Source organism: Perna viridis, chromosome 1, assembly GCF_037379345.1.
Source record: "Perna viridis isolate PV_CMFRI_1.1 ecotype Kerala chromosome 1, ASM3737934v1, whole genome shotgun sequence".
Taxonomy (NCBI): domain Eukaryota; kingdom Metazoa; phylum Mollusca; class Bivalvia; order Mytilida; family Mytilidae; genus Perna; species Perna viridis.
The window spans coordinates 19,768,961-19,790,300 of NC_142445.1; the positions used below are offsets into that span (position 1 = coordinate 19,768,961).

General features: G+C 31.6%; 2 protein-coding genes across 17 annotated transcripts; both read left to right on the forward strand.

Moving 5' to 3' along the window:
• The first annotated feature begins 622 nt into the window (after positions 1-622).
• On the forward strand, positions 623-11,213 carry LOC148627662 (uncharacterized). Of its 16 annotated transcripts, XM_088576824.1 has the most exons (8): positions 626-769; positions 1,970-2,053; positions 3,978-4,066; positions 6,570-6,719; positions 8,957-9,037; positions 9,648-9,680; positions 10,483-10,589; positions 10,982-11,213. In XM_088576824.1, exons 4-8 carry the CDS (start codon positions 6,644-6,646, stop codon positions 11,186-11,188), a joined length of 504 nt encoding a protein of 167 aa, XP_088432950.1. In that variant the 5' UTR covers positions 626-769; positions 1,970-2,053; positions 3,978-4,066; positions 6,570-6,643; the 3' UTR covers positions 11,189-11,213. The 16 variants fall into 16 exon arrangements, with proteins under 16 accessions (XP_088432953.1, XP_088432935.1, XP_088432959.1 ...); XM_088576827.1 differs by lacking the exon at positions 1,970-2,053 and having other exon boundaries at positions 623-769; positions 3,978-4,140; XM_088576809.1 differs by lacking the exon at positions 1,970-2,053 and having other exon boundaries at positions 623-769.
• Positions 11,214-12,482: 1,269 nt separating this feature from the next.
• Positions 12,483-20,415, forward strand: LOC148627663 (uncharacterized). The gene is made up of 4 exons (XM_088576845.1): positions 12,483-14,827; positions 16,038-16,118; positions 16,440-16,546; positions 17,931-20,415. The coding sequence occupies exons 1-4, from the start codon at positions 14,731-14,733 to the stop codon at positions 18,147-18,149; spliced, it is 504 nt and encodes a 167-aa protein (XP_088432971.1). The 5' UTR covers positions 12,483-14,730; the 3' UTR covers positions 18,150-20,415.
• The last annotated feature ends 925 nt before the right edge of the window (positions 20,416-21,340 follow it).

Genomic DNA, 21,340 nt, shown 5'->3' on the forward strand with positions numbered 1-21,340 from the left:
GTAAATGAGCAATTCGGACTACACTAAAAACTGGGAACAAGCCCATTTCTAATGTAGACGCATTGCATTTGTTCCTAATTTGTACGTTTTCTTGGAAGAAAGAATAAATTCAGTTTTCATTCGAACGTATTTTTATTTTGAATTTATTCAAAATGTAGGTCCCACAGGTGCACATATTTTGAAATACAGGCTTTATGGATTTTTCGTTGAAGTAACTTTGTGAAGTCAGCGATACCAGTTGGTATTTTATTTCACTCAATTACTTCATTTTTACCAAAAAAATACAAATGATTTAAACAATACAATAGTTTTTGTTTTCCTCCATGTGTACATCTTTGTAAATAGAGAAAACAGCAGAAAACATTACTTTAGTTACCAATTACTTACAATAAAAAAACTGGATAACTAATTTACTTCATACATAACACTTTTAATAAAGGAAACAAAAAGTTATTTTACGAATATACATTCAGACAGTTCTATACATTTAACAAGGTAATTTTTGTAACCTTTAAAATTATCTCAATTTAACCAATTGATGAGTTCTCGCGATACTTTTATATCATAATCAATTACTAACACAATGGGCTATTTTTACATCTAATTCAAATGTCCTCGAACTTCCTAAATTGATTAACCATATTTTACTTGAATAGTAACGTTTGGTCGGAAAATACAGTATTTGCTGGTACAAAGAATATGAAGCTAATATTCCTTCGGCGTAATACAATAAGGATTTGTCTGTAGTTATGTTTTTCATGGCTTTGTGGTGAGTTGGTGACAGAAAGCCTGCGAGCAACAAGTGAACGTGGGTATCTTTATTCTATCTGTTCATTTAATTTGCGTGGTAAGTGATATAAAAATGCGTATTTTCAAATAATTTGCAGATGTTAACAGTTATTCAATTTCTTTAAATGAACATTGCTTCGACTAAAACAAATATTTGATACTTACGACGTTTGCATGCAACAAAAGTAATATATATTCTGTAAAGCAGCGATGCGAATGTAACTCAACCGTAGTTGAATATGCAGACAGAGAAATCTGTACCACACGATGTACCATACCGAGATACCAATATCAGTACTAGGGCATCTGACCCGAGGGTTGATGCTAATCGAGGGTGATGCAGATTTTGCCATGTAATATACACTTAACTGTATATTTAAAATGAGATTTGGAAGGTAAATGATAGAAAATTCCGAGTAGGGATTCGATAAACGTTCAACCATGCGATTAAGCGTTTTGATAAGGATGAGCCATGAGATACAGGACTTTGATAAAGTTTATAGCGTCACAAATTTTTGATCACATATTACAAATTATTTTAGAAGAACTCAGACATTTAATTCTGAATATATAATAAAGGCTAATAAGTATAGGAAGTTCTATGAATGAATCAGGGTAGTTACCTATATCCTGCACAGAGGTACATTTGATACCTCTAAACTTTTCCATCTATGCCATATTCTGTATTCAATTATACTACTTGATGATAAGTACAGGGCAAGAGATTTTTACGATTATTGCTCATGCCATATAAAATTTTTGCATCCTTGGAAGCAAAGCCAAAAAATCAGGCTGAGTGATATGTAGTAAAACAGAAGTCGGTTATTAGGTATTCGGAGGAGATAGATAGTATTAAGTATTTCTTATACTTATTATGAATTCATTGTAGACCACTCCTACTAAATGAAATAATATTTTTTAAAATTAAAATCAATAGATTGTGAAACAAAAAAAAAATAATCTGGAAAAATAATAATATAATAAACAAACACAATAGAAATATAAAAATTGACTAATACAAACAAAAAATACATTAAATACATTAGTAACATAATATGTATATGATTAAGAGATGAATGCCATAACGACGTTAGTGTTATTATAGACTGAGATAAGCAATGTTTACTATACTAATCCTTCAGAGGTCAATATTTGTGTTTCCTTCTTGATATTCTGTCAGATAGAGTATAGCTGTCCGTAGCAAAAGTATCACAGTTGTAAGATGGTGTATCATTTTAATGATTTTACAATAGAAAAATTGAAAGTAAGTTCATTATATCATCATTTCGTTACGAATGTTTAGAATCAATTTAGAACTAATCATTTTACAAGTTAATGTTTAGAGGCCATATACCTTGAACGCTTTAGTGTCATCGACTGCATGTACTTTACATTTTTATGTTAAAAAAATGTCAAAAGACAAAACAGCACCGCACTCGTGCATTGGTTTACTTCCGTGTCGCCAAATTTCGTCACTTCCGTCAGAATATTTTTTAGCATTCATAGTTCTGGTCTTACATTCAACATATATAGGATGTCGCTGATGCTCCGTCCATATTACCGTACCATTCATGTAGACAGATATTAATTTTTAAAAATTTCAATATTTGTTGTTGTTTCTAAGTATCAGTCTTTGTAAGAATCATGCAAATTTTGTGATATGTGATACACCCCTAAAACTGCTACCCATTTATTTTTTATTTTTGCTATTAAGTTGCTTTATAGTTCTTTATAATGAAGTACATAACTATTCATTCCAATCTGTTTGTTCTTCGGAGATAATTCACATTAGATATTCAATAGTTTATATTGTATATTAGCATCATTTACAGAGTTATCTCCCTTAATTTTTTAATTCTAAAGAACATTCTTTATAATTTACATCGCCTTTAAACACGGGTTATATGAAAAAACACATGTTAATTCCTATGTACTATAACGTTTTGAACAAAATATAAAAAAAAAAATAAATATGTAGGCTTTCCAAACATGAACCACATTTTGCATGATTTTTAGACAGAATACTACTTTATTATTACTACAAGTAAGACAGTTCATTACTATTGTATTGACAAATAATGAAAAGCAATTCTTAATTTAATATTAAGTTTTACTGCTATATTATATATAAACAGAAAAAAAATTGTCTCTGCAATTAATAGCTTAAGACAAACAAATCAGGAGGTCTTCAATTTGTAACTAATAACATGTTCACAAAATTATCTCCCTTAATTTTGAATTATATAGTACATTCTTTATAATTAACATCTCTTTTGAACAAAGGTTGTATGAAAAACCACATGTTAACTTCTATTTACTATTAACGTTTTAAACAAAATATTAAAAAAATATGTAGGCTTTCCAACCATGAATCACATTTTTCATGATTGTTAGGATGTCTGCACTCTTTGATTGGCGTACCTTCAAGACGGTTAAATTTGGGAAACGCTCTCAGACCAAAGTAGGTCTTGGAGTAGGCATGTGCAACACAGCAACCAAGCCGCAATGTATATGCCCTTCGAAGGATTCTGATCAATATTCTTGTATTCTTGTTGTTGTGACAGCGAGTTCACGATTTTATCTTTTCTTGTATTTTCTGCCCTGTCACAAGTAAGTTTTCACCAATGCCACCACTTGTCATTCTTTCATAATTGATTTAATGTGTATGTATGTGACTAAACACTTATGATTTTCTTGCCTAAGCTTAAACATTTTTGACCATTAGTTATAAGTGTATGTAAGAATCAGGCAAATTGGGAAAATCACAAACATGCATGTCAAACCCCACTGATTTGATAATGTAATATCACTCAAGGATACTTTGTCTGTTTGAAAAGACCATTATTTGATCTTTGCATTACTGGCTTTGTGTAGACATTTTCCAATCTGCCCTTGAAATTTCAGTGAATTTCAATGACATTGTAACTCAATAGTCCAGCATGATATGGAAAATATTGTCTGTTTTCTTAGATTCTGATGGTGCAAATAGTCAAATTAAACTATAAAAATGATGGGTTTTTCGTACCATGTTTCACCCACTGCCTGATTCTTACAGAGACTGACACTGAACCATCAATTTAAGTCATCTTTATGTTTTGATTCAATTCTATTTTTATCAAAATTTTGCCGCGACTTGAAGTTAAAAAAATGTGAACAAAAATATTCAAATTAGGTGTATTATTTTAAAGGAAAAATATACTGCAAAATGATGAGGATATAAAGATACCGGAACAAAAAATCCTGGTGACACCAAGAAAAGACAGAAACAAATTTCAAGGTACAAAGAACCTAGAAACTAAGATACACACAAACGCAATTAATTATCGTGGTGACCGAGGATTTTCTAGAAGGGTAAGGTTCTTGGAAGACACTCACCGTGTTATCAATTAAAGGTCATGTACAGTGAAAGAGGAAACAATCAATTAAAAATTGTAGTCGTTTGTCATTTGTAATGATATTGAAATTTAATAACTTGAGTTGATATTTTGCGATATTCGGCTATTACAATTTCGTATAACGAGAATGGAAATGATGAATATGTCAGAGACAATAACCCTACCGGGATGAAAAATGGCAGCTTAAGAACACCCATGTTTCCTCAAAGAATGCCGAGGAAAACCTAACGCCACAACTGGCCCGAAAAACAACATTGTACACAGGTACAGTGATATAGTTGGCTATATATACACTCCAACAATATAAAAGAAAACTAAAAGTGAAAACGAAACAAGACATATAGAGACCAGAAATTCCTGACTTGGTACAGGCGCGAAAAATGTAGCGGAATTAAGTACCATGGCGTGATCACAACCCTACCCATTTTTAAATCTAGCCACTGTTGGAAAAAATGTTTCACAATTAAACACACCTGAAAATCGGTTCAAAAATGTCTGAAACCCTTGTTAAAACGGTAATAAAGGATTGAAAATAAACCTACAAAAAATTATGTCATCACCGACTGTTATATCAATCTCAACTCCTCCCGTGCGGCGTGGAGACCCACGATACATCATAAGTCATACAATAAGGACACAACCCGTGTCATTCCATAATTATATGTATGTAAAGTCCCTATGAGCGATTCAACATTAATACCAAAAAATGCTGTCTTTAACAATTTGACAACAATATCATAACTGTATCCCTAACGAATTAGCCTATTCAACGGTTTAGTACACTTGTTAGGTGAGTATTGAGCTTTGTGAAGAATATTATTATGAAATAAAGGGTGGGAGATACCTGCAGGTATTAATCGTTTACATGTACATCCGTATTTGAGATGAGTACCTTGTATCGGCTGAATGTTTTTACGAGCTTGTGATAACGAAAACATTGATGTAGTTAAATCTAGGTTATATAAAGATTTCTGTCGTTAAAACCCAAAACATTGTTACAAATACGAGCAGATTGAACCTATTGTGATAAACACTCTATGATGGTGACAAGGTGACGTCACCAAATAAAAACGTATAGTTAACAATAGTGAATGAAAAATAATCCCTTTATTGTATTTTTTTTTAATTAAGTTTACCATAATTGATATGAAAACATTCTTTATTATCAATATTTGTTCTATTCAAAGAAAGTTCTGCAAGAAACATATATTTGGTATAAACCTCGGGATAATTTTGCCCGCTTGACCTTTGTCATCTGTCGTGGCGAAATTCTAGGGATCATCTCTCTATGACACCATTGGTATCGGAAGAACAACGTAAGAAACGTTATAACGTCGCTTTCGACCAATCAGGCTTTGTAGAAAATGATACACAATCACACAACAACCAATTACAACGATGTTTATTATCACTAGTTCGTATCACATCCATTGTCCATGGTGTGATATCGCGAATATATAGTCAGCCATGAAGAAAACAAAATGACCAAGTCATAAAGAATCTACATAAAATTCATTCATGGGGGTCAAGAAAATATTCAACCTACAACTTGATGACCTTAATCTATAGGCAATATAACATTGTTCACTTATCTATATGTTAATTAAGCCACTGGTAATCGTTTCACAAACCTTATGCAAGGCCTATGTAAACGTAAGGCCTTATTGGTTTGTTAAGGATTTAAAATGTACGTAAGTCTTACGAGTACTTTGTGGAATAATGGATTTGTCTATATCTAGAAAGTCGGTTAAACGCGTGAAATTATTAACAGAACATACAATTTGTGAATGGCTTCGTAAACCTCATATATACATAAACCAGTTCCCGCTCTTTTGTTTTATGCTAAGTTTGGTTTCGTTCAGTTCAACAACATCTGGGATATATTTTCGAGGAAAAAGATTTATAATAACTTAAAAAAATAGTATTAAGGAACTGCAAAAAACAATATGTTTCCCTACTTCGTTTTGGGAACATAATCAGAAAACGTGCAGATATCTTTGTTTTTGTTTTTATCGGTAGATAAAAGAAATCGGCGTTTATCTTTGAATCGAAATGCCGATTTTTTTTCTATCAGCTAAACAAGATTCTATAACTTTGTCGTGCAATAATAAAGAGCATTGTTCAGATGAGATTTGGTAAACACGTAACATTATTGTTGCCAAGATGGTGAAAGATGAGAGAAAAGCCTGTTAATTCTTTCTTTGAATAGGATAATACTGCGTTCATTGATGATAATTATAATAGTCTCTTGATATGCATATGAAAAAAGTGGAATATTGGAATCGATAAAACGTTGATATGATAGCTAGCACAAAATATGCCAATATAAAATATGATGCGATTCATTGATAATTGATAAAGTGCATTATGCTATACTTTCTTTAGTAGACTGGTAGGCATATTAATGTGATTATAAGGATATTGTTAATTGGAACCTGCTTTCAAGTAACAACACTAGTATGGCTGAATCAATCAAAAAGAAAACTGTAGTGATAGCCTTTGATGGAAGCGCATGTGCCAAGGAAGCTATGAAATGTAAGTTAGTAATCTACAATTTCCTAGTTATCCCCCTTTTGATATTCATACATTTTTGAAATACTATGTTTGCAGCTGTGTTTACATTCATCAAATGCATACATTGGGATGATAAGTAAAATAAAATCTGTGTGAACATCTTACATATCAACATCTCTTTACTGTTATATATTTACTATACTAGTGGTAGTAAGTTATTTCTGGTATCATGTTTACAACACCAGAATACACTCTAATGCTGTAAATAAACATTTCTTTGGTTGCGGTTACCATTGTTTAGTTTCTATCCTGGACGTATGTCACTTCTTCTTTAGACGAAAATTTATGGTATTTTAAGAAGAAAAATTAAGTAATAATGATTAAATTTGCTTTCCTCCTTTTTTTTAAAATGGTATGTCCTTAAAATTGAAATAACGGTACTTCAAGTTTATATATAATTATTTATGTATAGCGATGTCAGCTGCGTCTGTTCGATGATAGTATAACCACCTGACGAGTCTTTTTGTAGTATGAGTACAGGCCTAACCTAGACACCGATGACAATGAGATGTTTTAGTAAATTTTGAAAATTAACAACGTTGACATTTTTGTCTATGCAATCTCTTCCAAAAACGTTTCCACTTCTGAGAGAAATGGTAGTAGTGAGCACAAACAAGGAGAAGTTTTTGAGTATTTCTTACTCTACATTAGGCCCTGGATTGAATACTTTTGTGTATATTAAGCTTCATATCACTTCATATCTACAACATGAGAAACGAATTTTTTCAACGTGTCATAGTTTTTCTTTCCTCTTTCGGCTACCATGGACTTATTTTTTTATGAGCAACTTGGTCGGTGTTTCTAGAAAAACAGAGAACCTTTAACCCACTACTGGTGCACCTGGTCTATGCTCTACGTTTTTAGTCGAGTGCGAGTGGCTCATTTACGTTTTTTGCTTTGAATGTATTATTTAGTTATTTTAAGTTCTTTGTTGTGTGTGTCTGTTTTCCATGTCCGGTCTTTGTCCTTGGATAACGTTCTTTTGATTTTCGATAATTTTGTTAGAACCTTGGTTCCCTTGATTATTTTTTTTTATCAAATATGTGTTTACTATATATCTGTGGCGGATAGTAAACAATGAACAATGAAGATTTTTGCATATGCTTGGTAAATATTCGTACAAAAGGATTTCTTGAAAGTCTGTACATTTTGTATTGCCACAAATATATTACAAAAATCAACTATTTTCAACTATTACAACTCTCAGCGATGCAGATCCATATTATTATTAAGCTTCAACATTTCGAAAACCGCGCTAATACTGCAAGGTTATCACTTACCTACTGCCAAAAGTTTTCGGAGCGGTTTAAAGGGTTAACTATGGAATTAAAACCTGTTTTCCCAGAATTTATCGATGTGTGAAATTGGACCATAGGGCCTTGCTCCCACTATCAAATATGCAGCCCGACTAACATATAACCCGAAAAGGGTGGTCCCAGATTTGGGGGTGTACCTCGCTTAAACAATTTTTCCCAAATAAAATTTAACATATTAGGCACTAGCCAATCTAGGTTTCCTTACTTGCAATAGCAAAATTTTTGAAGCAAGTTACACAAATCTATCTTCAAAATCTGACGCAATGTCATCCCGTATTGGTTTGCCATTACTGCACCATTTATGCTTCTCTGTAGCTATTCTGTTTTTGTATTTGTTTTTGTTTTTGTTTTTTTTTTGTTTTTGTTTTTGTTTTTTGGGTTTTTTTTAGAATGAAGATACGTATATATGATGTTGTGTGATATCACACAAGCGGCAATCAGCATACTTTCTAACTAGACATGCACGTCTAGTCGTTTCTGTAGGCATTTCTATCTATCTATCAGTTAGTCTGAATATCCAATGACTCTGCAACTGTCCTCTTATCTATCTAAATAAAAAAGAGGAGAGTTGGAGGATCAGAGGTAATTCCGACTAAAGCCAATGTTTTTTTTGTTTTTTTTTTCAGTGAATGTTTCTAACATCGAACTGTCAAATGCCTACGTCATAATCTAGGGTGATTCGCACTGTGATTATGACTGTGATTTAATCCTTAAAAAGTACTGACGCTATGAAAACGCATGTAACCGCTTAGCAATTTTGCTTTTACACACGTGTGCAAATTTGCACACATTTGCAGAATTTGCGCATGTAAATGGAGCTAGTTGTACTGTCTTTTAATAATTATTTGACTTAATTGAATCGCATCAATATTTCATTTTAAGTTTTCGCTGATAAAGTCTATGAGCCTACGGATGAAGTGTTCGTTGTTTATTGTGTAGAACTCGACGACATCATCAAAACAGGTAATGTTTGAATTGCAAAAAAACTATACATTTAGGAAGTTTGTGAATATATTTAATATACTTTAGTTAGTTAATTAAAAAATGCACTAATTGTTTCGTAAAATTACTAAATAGTTGAAATTTTAGTATTAGAACATATGTTATACTAAGTATACTCTTTTATCCGAAATTCTCACCTTGCATATTTTGTAATAATTTTGAAATTAGCATTACTCTTTTCCGCGAAACAATAAGAAAAAAACAGGGACAGATGTATTTTGATAAGAGTAATCAAGGGAACCAAGGTTATAGCGGTAATCAAAAGAATGTAATTCAGGGACAAAGACCAGACATGGAAAACAGACATACACAACAAAGAATATTACGTAACTTAAATCATACATACAAAGTAACAAAAGTGAAAGATCTTAAATTTACACTCAGTAAACAAAATATAGAAATATCTTTATAAGTTTTATAATTAACTGTTAACTATGTAACTATACGACGAGATTTAAAAAGGGCTGCATTTTCAGGATGAGTTTTAGAATAAGAAGTCTTATCTTTGGAAATGCTTTTGATTATCATGAGGGTTATTTTTGTACTTTGATTCTATATTGAACTATTTCAGAGAGAATCATGTACCGATTAAGTGAAGAGGGAGGTAAGCCAGTTTTGAATGAGCTACTATTACAACAAGTAATTTATTGTTGCGTTCGTGTTATGCGATTTGGTCGACTATTTCAGCTGGATGATCCAATTAGTTTTGTCCATATTTTACCTTGTTTGGACTTTCAATATAGTTTTTTTTCATCTTTATGTGCATGCTACTATAAGGAGATAAAAATCGAAATGATGAATTATATTATATTTATCCCATATGTGTTACAACTGTATATATGGATGATAGATATGGACATATGCAGTGTGATTAATTCTGAAATACAGACATAACTAAAACAACAAATACATAACAGCAAAAAAATCTCTAAAATTCAATTTGCTCTTCTCAACCTAAACGGCAAGAAAAAACTCACTGGATGAAAAGCGTCGTCAGGTATATGATCAAAGCAACGATTTTATTCCTTTTTGGATATAAAGTATAACTCATGATTTTATTTTATGTAAATTATCTTGTTGTCCTAGCAGATTTCTTTAGCTTGAAATTCGTACTGTCATTGAAATTTTCCGAATATCAATTCTTTATAGCTTTTTATCATGGGAAGTAAACGTTAAATGAACGTTTATATTGCAAAAGATGTTGAAGTAAGTCAGGTGATACCTAATATATTTAGCATTTATTAACAACTAACTGTAAAATAATTGAAACGAAATTACGTATTATATTACCTGTAAAATAATTATCCATTTGTCCGATATTCAAAAATAAATCGAGCCAAACGTAACTTACTCAGAATAATGAATGATATTGTAATTGCAAATTAATACTAAAAGTAATCTTTCAGTTCACATTTCGTTGGACCATGACATTCTTAGAGAACTAGTGCAGAAAGAAATCGACAAGATTAAGAAACAGTTAATTGAATTTGCTATATATATGCAAGAAATTAAGGTATGTGAGAAATGGGTTTTCATTTTATTACTGGAGGTGGAAACAACTGAATGAACTTAATAAAAACTGGATTTCTGGTAAATAATTTAATTTTAAACAAAGAAATTATTATTGAACTGAGAGATTTTGACATATTTTTTTTTTGATTTCGAAAGTGTCAACTTATGTTTGTCATACAAATGAGTAATACAGTACTAAGAGTATGGTTGAGGTTAAAACTAAAACTTAAAACAATAAATTGTAGTTCAATACATACATATGTTATAAGAATGCAAACACTCATCTATTTTTTTCAATCAATATTTTTCATATGTATGTAATTAGGTATGTTTTCCAAGTTACTAGGGTGTTTGTTATATGGTCTTAAAATTACTATAAAAACTTTTTTTCAGTTAAACGGTACTGTAAAAAGTACCCAATCATCCTCCCCTGGACATGGAATTATAGAATTAGCTTCTAGGTTAAACGCAGCCCTGATAGTTACTGGAAGTAGAGGTCATGGTTTAGTTAGGAGGACAATTTTAGGAAGTGTTAGTGGTTACATCTTACATCACTCTAACATTCCCGTTATGATAGTTCCACATCACAAGCATTCATAACCTGTATTAAATTCATGTCTGAAAAGTTATGATTTGAATTGCTTTAAAAAGTAGGATTAAAGAAAAAGTATTATCAAGGGAATGAAGATTCGAGTCTAAATCAAAAGATAGATTCCAAAGACAAAGAAAAGACATGGAAAGTAGGCACATAACAAAGAACATTAAATAACCAAAATAACACGTACAAAGAATCAAAAGTAAACGAATACCTCGACCAACAAAGGAAGCATGGACCTGATGTACCGGTAGAATAAGCGTCCTCTGCTTTTCTAGAAACACCCACCGAGTTGATAATGTCGCGTCCGTGGAAATCGAACGAAAAAAGAAAAATCAGTATATGAAAAAATCTCAAAAGTAAATATTGATATAAGCCAGCGTAGTAATTCGTAGTAAATCAGGAAGTGGTTGTTAGATCTGCAGGGGAGATTGTAACTTAAAAGGACAGATGATATCAGCTGGATGACATTCAAATTTCATTCTTCACATATGATATATTGATTGCCAGCATACCTTGCTTGTATGTGCAAATTAAATTACATTTGCGAATTAAACAAACACATCCACATGGAAAATATTACAAAAATAAAAACGTTATAATTAGAATGTTAGGAAAAAGTTATAATGTATGTATGTTCAAGGTTGATTACCGTTCATTAATAATTAATGTCATGACTTCATTGTGAACGGAATATGAAGCGGGGCTTTTGTCCCTAGCACCACAAAGATTAACAAATGCTTTAGACAAAGAAAACGCCGACAGTTTCTAAGACTATGATCGGAGTTTTCATGGAAATTAAGACAATTCTTAGGTTTATATTTTTTAAAAGTTCGAGCGCTCAAGCCTGTACATTCAAAGAATTATAATGAAACTACAATTTGTACAGATATTGTATGGTGTATAGTACGAAATGGTTCAATACCATTCAAATAGAAGCTAATACACCGGTCAAAGCAATTTCAACCGATGAAATTATCTTTAAAAGTTATTGTCGCGTTTTGTTAATCACCAGGATTAAACAATTGTATACAATCGGATATATGTGTAATTACGTACTTATGTATGTATTTATGTATTTATTCGCTTTTTATCATTTAAGTATAATATTAATTCAACTGCAACGTAATCATTTATAAAGTATTTTTCCTCATCTCCAGTGACTTTTTATGACATGAACGTAGCTCACACGTAATAAGAAAACGAGGAGTTAATGAAAAGAAAATAGTTGTTTAGTGTTAAAAAGGCTTTGTAACTAATTCATATGAATTATATATGCTAATGGAAATTCAAAGTCAAATAAATTTAGACAGGAACAGTAAAAACACTTTTTTTCCAAATAACAAAAAACAAAACAAAAACAAAAAAAAAGACAGAATAGCTGTTTTCTTTTCATTTGCTCATCTTAACCTTATTTGCGTCCATCAACGTCTGTCGTTAACTTTTCTTTACAAAGCTCCTCATTTGCTTTGTGTGTTATTACCAGCATTCTTGGGGTATCTCCTTTTGCCGTCGATTTTGTAGAAATATAATATAATATAATATTATTTTGTTTAGACCACAGTGATCAAGTTACCTATTTCTACATACACCTATTAAACTAGATATGCTGAGAAATGATGTGACCCGTTTTCTTCTGCTCCATTTTGTTGAAATTGTATGATGACTCATTATTAAAATTATTACAATTGGTAGTTCAACAACAAAGATTTTTGTGGTTTTGGCGTATAACTTGAAAACTGTAACCGATAGAAAGAAACTTTCATTTTTGAATAATTCTATGACTTCTGTCCGAAAGGATCAAGGTTTTGTGATACCTCCTTGTAAGAGTTGTAGAAGACCAAAAACAACAAATTTTATGGTGATGATTGATGAAATCATCCTTACAGAACGGCCTACCTAAATCCAAGTGGTATAAAAATTCATTTGTACATACATGGTGTAAATATTGAATCTTTATGACAACCATGTGGATCAAGAAAATATGAGGTTTTTTCAAAATAAAAACCAAATCACTTTTGACTCTTGGTGCATTGCAGACAAATGTCAATAATAAGAGACCCAAGGTGAATTATAATAAACAATATCAAATGCATGTCACTTGAGATAACCTAATTATAATTCTTGAAAAAGAAGTACCCTGTTGAAAATTCTTAAATGTGATTACTTATCCAAAGCATAAAAAGTCCTTTTTTCGAAAACAAAACTTTGCAAAAATATTTGATTAGTAGTTAGAGTGCATATGAACTTATATGTATATACGGTTATGAAACTTCCATAGAATAGAATATTTGGAAGCATGGCATTAGATGATTATATCAATTTATCTATGGAGTTTTAGTCTCCAAGTTTACATGTTATGACGCATTTATCACACTGGCAATATTGATATAATATTTCGATACACTTTATACTCAAAATAGACATAAAATAAATATTATGAGAAACATTCAAAGAATGAATCCATGTTTGAAATAGTATGAAGTTTCATTTTATTTTATTTATTTTTGATCTGGACAATTTGATCTGTTCAATCAACAATGTTGTACGTGGAATGAATTGCATGCTGAAGGACGTGTCAAGTTATCAGGTTACGTTATATATACGTATGTACAACATAATTAAACTAAATCAATATCATTAACTGAAACTAAAACCAGATTTAAGAAACATATAGTATTAGTCTAAGGTATATCTAAACTCTAAAATCGATGCGAGGCTGCAAATTTGCGATGCAAATTTGCTCGCTACCTCACCGGGATTCGAACCCCTTCTTTGCTTTGACATTTATGGCGATATTGCCTGCATTAAGTTCAACGCTCTAGACCACTTGATCAACAAGGCTTTTTATTTATCACATTTATCTTAATCGCTATAAAATCAAATGTTTTCATTACAATTGAAATGTATTTACACACCTGTGAGAAACCATATGATCAAAAAGTTATCTTTGATTAAGCGCTTACTCGTGGTTTGTCTTTTTCTGGTTTAGTTTTATGAACTTGATAACTTCTTGAACTAGGTTCATTTTTTGTTGTTGTTTTTTCAAATTTATCAATAAAATATCCACCCAATATTTATTGTGAAAAAAGTTTAGAACATTTCTAGCATCAGCATGAACGAACTTTTGATCATCACTCAAAGACACGGTACTGAACTTATTTCATGATTGATATTATGGAGTGAAGATGATCTAGATATAATTATTCTCAGGCTGTCCATAAATCTCTTCAACTATCAGGTTGTTCAAATAGGATATAGAAAACCACTCGACTCTTCCATTGTATTGATTGGTGAGAAGTTCTACGCCAGAGTTGTGACGGGACATCAGCATGCTACAATCATCCATTCCTAAAATTACATTGAATTGTTTATAAATTACGGACATTCCGGTAAATATGCCCGTGAGTATCGCTTCCAATTAGAATGATTTATCAATAAATTGACTTCAGCCAGGGAAGAAATATCCTTGATTACCGGATTACTTTGGATATTGACTTTGTCATTAAAAAACACCATTTCACTGTTGTGTCTTCACCGTCTTACTATGGCTGAGAAGTGTACAACAAGTCAATCTAAAGATGAAGGTAAAACAGTCATCATTGGTTTCGATGGAAGCGATTACGCCAAGTATGCTATGAAATGTAAGTTATATTAGCTATTTGTAGTAAGTAATTAGTGCTGTAGCAATTAGGCAGCTATTGATTGTTGGTTTATCACATGGTTTTAAGCAAATTGATTACAGGAAGCCTTGCTGCAAGTACTATATGACTGCTGAAGTGTATGATATATAGGGGAACCATACGTCTAAACTATTTATGATTTATTACTTTATTGGCCTGTTAGTAAATGGATGGCCTCGGTAAAATTTATTGTCATCGTCAATCTTAAGATCTTGTGTTCAATAGTAATAACAATAGAATCAATATGGAAAGTTTTGATGGATTGTCAGAATACAGAGTAGCTAATATTAAAGTCAACATACTCTCTTGTAATGACATCAAGTTCTACAGAACTAATGTAGGATTTCTATCTCATGACAGCTTGAACGAAAGAAAACGATTGTCTGATGTATAGTTTATTCATGACATTGACTAGGGTATTATTTGGGGATTTGCCACTAATTGACATGAAATCTAAACCGCTATACATATGCTTACCTTGGGATCAAAATAAGCCAAGAACATAACATTAATGACTGTTACGTTGTAGTGTTACTATTGTCATGGTGTTATGCAGTGGCGGATCTAGGAGGTTCGGGAAGTCGGAATCCCCCTTTTTGTTGGAATATTTGTTAATTTCCCCCAATAATTGGACTAAAATTAGCAAATTATAACCTGGAATCCCCTTTTTCTTGAACCCTTCTGGAAACCAATTTCTGGATAAGCCTTTGGTTAACTGCGTCATTGATATTCAACTGTTATATTTCGTTTAATTTGCCTATCTGTTGGTTTATTGTTTTTGACTATGTCTGCTTCTCGTGGTATAAATAATTTTCTTAATACCGTATTTTGATGATGACATGATGTCTAGCGAAATGACGTATGTGTTTATCATAGTAAATTAATAAATCAATAAAGAACAGTGCAAATGATACCCAGTCAAATGAAGAACAATTAAGGTTCAATCAATGTACAATGTATCAATACCGTCAATTTTACGAACACTCTTAAACGATTTAAACGCAGGTTGCTAATTTACCTTAAGTTTTCTGTTCCTTTTTTAACATTTTGAATGATGTTTGCTGTCACTGTCTCCGCTACGTCTTACTTATGATTTTTTAGCTTTTAAAAGTCTTGGAGTTTCTCCTGAGTTGTTCATTTGCTATCATCATTTTATCTATAATAATTTCAGTCTATGCAGAAAATGTTCATATGCAGAGTGACACCGTTATCGTCGTTTATTGTGTTGAACTAAGTGACGTCATCACCACAGGTATTTTATGTTGATTTCTCTTTTGATTCAAACTTTGTTACGTCATCATCAAAGGAAATTTCTGTTGTTTTCTGTTTTCTATGGGTTATCTTTGAATCAAAAGTTTCAAACAAGTCAATGAAAAATGAAGATATATAATCTCTAGACTCTACTTTATAAGTTATCATTAAACATTGATTTCCAAAAACATTTTTTCTCCTTATAGGTTACAGTATTCAGTTAAGAAATTGACATTTCGATTAACTCATTCAATAAAACAAACACTCACATCTTTGCTTAGTTAAGTGACATTGGTTGACCCTAATTATTCATTCATTGTAGCTCATTTTTCTGTTGACCAGGAGGTTTTCAAAGATCTTATAGAGAAAGAAATAGATAGAATCAAAAATGTTTTGATTGAGTTTGCAAAGTTTATGCGAGAAATCAAGGTATTGTTAACTATTGCCAATGTGTCGATTGTTAGGGATAAGATATTTCTTAATAAAATTATTCAACTGAACACACAGTACTTTGACATTCTTAAGACTAACAACCATGAATTCCATTAATTATTTATTGTTGCAATAATGGTATAGATACGGTTACGGAAACGAAAAAAAATGAAAACAGAATTATATCTACAGACCGAAATGCACACACATTAATGCCCATCATAACGAAAGGGTCTTCTAAATAATAACTGAAAGAGTAATCAAGGGAAACAAGGTTATAGTGGTAATCAAAAGAATACAATCCAGGGAAAAAGAGCAGACATGGAAAACAGACATACATAACAAAGAACATAAAGTAACCAAAATCATACACACAAAGTAACCCAAGCAAATTAGCAACTCGAACTCCACTGAAAAATGGGAGCATGGACCAGGACCAAGTGCAGCGGTAGGGTAAGCGTGCTCTGCTTTTCTAGAAACACCCGCCGAGTTGCTCATAGAAAGTCAAGCCCAGGGTAGTCGAAAGAGGAAAGGAAAACTATGGCACGTTGGACAAATCAGTTGTCGTAGCGCAGATGGATATACCGTTCATGATGACGACCAGAAAATTTCTGTAATGATAACTTCAATTTTGTAGTAATATAACCCTGTTCCAGAAACCTATTTGTTAGAGTTCTAGCGCGATACAAAAAGTCTGCGTAATTTCGGTAAACTCTGGCATAACGTATGAGTTGTGATATGAACACTCCATACGCAGGTGCTGACGGGATATTACCACAGATGGAAGGAAAGTAATCAATTCCGAATGAAAAGTAAAGTTTGGTCAATAGTTTTCTTTTACCGTCGATTTCTAAGTGTAGGTCAAGATATGAGGCTGACTTCATTTAGAAAAGTTAACTGTTTAACAAATAAAAAAAGGAGAAAGAAAGAAAAGTACGTTTTTTCTTGTGAATTTCTTCGCCGATCTCCAATATACGGTTTCTGACAAATGAATGCAATAAACGGCACAACAAATGTCCACTGCGATCATCATTGCGTCAATAATCAGAGAATGCCGGAACATGAGTCACTTGATGTGTCGCTGATTTTAAATGAAATAAGGAATTTATAAATGACATAAGATGCATGTAGTTTGATCAATTTGATATACAAAATAATGGAAGTGGGACAGTTAGCTTCATCTTTAAAATAGAATTGTCGCATTTTGGGTAATTATTCATATAAAGCAGTAGACATGATGCATCTAACAAAATACGATTAACAAGTAAAATATATAGTTGAAGGCCTGTGAAATAGATGTAAAACTGATTGTAATAAAGTAAATGAACAATTATGTTAAGAATGCAAAACTTATTAGTTATATTTTATTATCATATTTTAGTTGAATGGTGTAGTTAAAAGTACACATGCCAGCACTCCAGGTCTTGGAATAATTAATTTCGCAAAAGAAGCAAAAGCAGATTTGATCGTAAGTGGTAGCAGAGGACAAGGCAAGCTGCGTAGAACATTTCTCGGAAGTGTCAGTGATTACATTTTGCATCATTCGGATGTTCCTGTACTCATCGTAACCTCACGCAAGGACAATGAAAAAGCGTCATAAAATTTTATGACATGTATGTTAAATAAGAAACATTTTAATGCTTACAGATTTGTACAATAGATCGTATGTTCTGCCTTAACTCGCCGGAAGTGGTTTCTAAATACACATAACACAATTTATGAGAGACTTTATAAATCAAGGTTTTATATTTTAAAAAAATAACACTGAATTTAGTAAGAAATTTTAAATAAAATTAATAAATAAAATCTTAAAAAAAACATGCAGGTATATGTAGTTAATCTAGATTAAGCTCATTGGCCTTAACTATTCATAATATATTATAAGTTCATGAAAAATAAACATCAAGATGTTTAGAAAGCGGAATATATCGATATTTTGACGATGTTCTCCCCATTAATAATCCATAATTTGGCTTCTGTGTATTTATCCATCAGAACAAGAAATTAAACAGACTACTGACACTGCCTTCCCTGCGTCATTTTATCGACGCAGTCTGTATAGTTTCGCTTTTTACCCTTTGACGCTCTTCCATGGAAACACAATTCAGCTGTTTCCCGATTGGCCAAATACTGATAACTTAGTGGCGTTAAAAAAATGAATGAAGTGTATTAAAATATGAAAATTATAAGTAAAAAGAATGTATTTTACTGTGTCAGCTTTCTTTTTTAAAGATAGTACATGTTTAGCCTTCACCTCGAATTTGACAAAAGTAGTCATCTCAGTACAATAATATTGATGACAAACGATACGATTTTGATTTTGAAGTTGTAAATTTCCCTTTTAATGCAGTAATATACCAGCTTGCTATGCATACGGTGTATATATTTATCAGTTGTTAAGGTATGCAGGAGCTAATGGCGACACTTCTGACTTCTAAAAAGACAGCACTGTTGTCTTAGATTGATGAAAATACGTTTTATACTCAACCTAAAAATATTTATTTCCGATATCCATATCTTATTAACAAATGTTTTGGTTTTTACAGATTATAGGTGATGGATTTCCATACAAATTAATTTTCTGTATTTGTCACTTGTAGATTATTATTATTTCATCTCGACTTTGAGTTACCTCCTCCACAAAGTTCAAGACCTTATTTTGAAGCTCGTAGCTTGGACATTATTTTTCTACTGTATTAAGTTCTTTTTTATTTTCACTTATTTATTGTTTATTATTATCTATTAGTTCAGGACTTTTTTTACTACTGATTTTACCTTTTTTGACTGGTGGCAATGTTATGCTGACCATTTGTGTTTAAATATGCCGGACAAGATAAACCGCAATGAAAGCGGCAGATTTACCTCGCTATAAAACCTTGCTTAACCCACCTTTCATTTTGAAATGCTTTAACCAAGTCCGGAACATTTCGGCTGTTTCCAACTTCACGGTTTTTACTTTGATATTGCCATTTGTTATAAGGACTTTCCTTTTAAACATTCCCTCTAACTATACTGCTTAGATTTTATCAGTCCAGTAATTATGATATTACCCTTCATATTCATTTAGGGATCCTTTAAATCCTTTCAGGAGTCTTACCATGGCCAATTAAACCAGAACAGAGGGTGCACAACGATTCTATCTAATTGCTAGTCTTTTAAAGCTTTTAAGGTCCTAAATGGTTAAGGAATAGCTGTGAATACAGTTTTGGTACCTCTATCCCCATAGCCAATAGAAAACACGAATCGTTGTTAATAATCACAGCAATGATTTGTCTTCAATACCTCAATATTATTCCGTAAAAATGTCAAACACAACAAAGAGTAGCAGATCAGAATGGGGTCCTTTACTACTTTCTTCAGTCGACGAATCCAACGAGTCTAGGCGCATGTCGAGACAAACTGTAGGAATTTTGGCAGTTTATTGAAGGCAAGAAACCTGCATTGGCTGGTGTTTTTTTTTTCGAATTGAGTAGGGTCGGTCAATCTTTGACATATTTCCTGTTATTGCTTTTTGTGATTGGAACAATAAATTTATTAAATTAATTTGGATCTGAAAGTTAAATTCCATTAATAGATGATAACAATTCACCTGGATATTTCATGATATTCATGGCATTAATCGGTATAGGAAACTTAAGAAGAAACATGAGAATGGTATGAAAGAAAAACGTATCTGAAAGAACGGAAAGATATCCCTTTATTTTCACATGAATGAAAACATGCACCGTTGTGAACACTTTCATAACATAAATTGAAGACTTGTTATCGTTTAATATATGTCTATGTGGATATATTATCAATGGGTCAGACTTTGGCACATTCTGTACATTTTGTACATTCCATAGAAATAAAAGATCATTATTAAACATGTTTTTTTTTTATTTCTAAAATCAAATGATGATTACACATTTCCTTGTTTTTTTTTGTTATTCTTGAACTTTTATGTGTCATTAATTTTATGTTTAATTTAAGCAGAAAAACAAAACAAAATAATCGCCGCCTTGTTTCTTCAATATTCGGTAATTCAAAATTGCCTAAAACAACAGGAATATTGCTATACCCTTAAGAATAATCACAACTATACTAAGGGAAAATTTATGCGAACATCATTTTCAGTCCTCAGTGACGTTAGTAAAAAACAAAACTAAACAAAAATAATGACATTTTTTTTCTATAAACTTATTCAGATAAATGAAACACTTTGACAATATGTTTTTGTTTTTTTTTAAAGTGTTCATTTTACAAACCATCCTTTACAAATTCTTTCTGAACAATGTTTACATGATTAAACGTTATTTATCAGTTACTTCGCATAACGAACGTCAGTTCTTTATATAACATTGATAAAACTTGATATATTGGTATATTCTATTATTGTGAACGCTGCCAAAATATCAAATTAAAATGAAAACGGGAAAAAGCAGGTTCATTATCTGTACATGTTGCAAGTTTTATGTAATATGTATCTATAATGAGATGAATAATTAACCTAATTAACACAAATTCGCATGCATTGTGATGTACAATTATTACTCATCATAAACAAGAATCAGAATTATTTGTAGTAAATATGTGTATAACTCCTTCCGGAACAAACAAACTTTTGTTATCTGAATACTCGTTATTCATTGATATAATTTAAGGTAACATAATTTTATACACGACACCTAAAGGAAATAACTTTGTAAAAAAATCAGAAGAACGTTTTATTTTGTGAAATTGACTAAATGCAACATACTTAAAAAAATCTGATTAATTTACCATGCTTTGTACGTACAAATGCGTTCCACT

Excerpts from the sequence above, each read along its gene's own strand:
- LOC148627662 (XM_088576827.1), top strand. The coding sequence starts at position 6,644 with ATGGCTGAATCAATCAAAAAGAAAACTGTAGTGATAGCCTTTGATGGA. Across the intron at positions 9,038-9,647 it reads CGACGACATCATCAAAACAG|AGAGAATCATGTACCGATTA; the intron begins GTAATGTTTGAA and ends GAACTATTTCAG. Across the intron at positions 9,681-10,482 it reads CCGATTAAGTGAAGAGGGAG|TTCACATTTCGTTGGACCAT; the intron begins GTAAGCCAGTTT and ends GTAATCTTTCAG.
- LOC148627663 (XM_088576845.1), top strand. The coding sequence starts at position 14,731 with ATGGCTGAGAAGTGTACAACAAGTCAATCTAAAGATGAAGGTAAAACA. Across the intron at positions 14,828-16,037 it reads CGCCAAGTATGCTATGAAAT|TCTATGCAGAAAATGTTCAT; the intron begins GTAAGTTATATT and ends TAATAATTTCAG. Across the intron at positions 16,547-17,930 it reads AGTTTATGCGAGAAATCAAG|TTGAATGGTGTAGTTAAAAG; the intron begins GTATTGTTAACT and ends ATCATATTTTAG.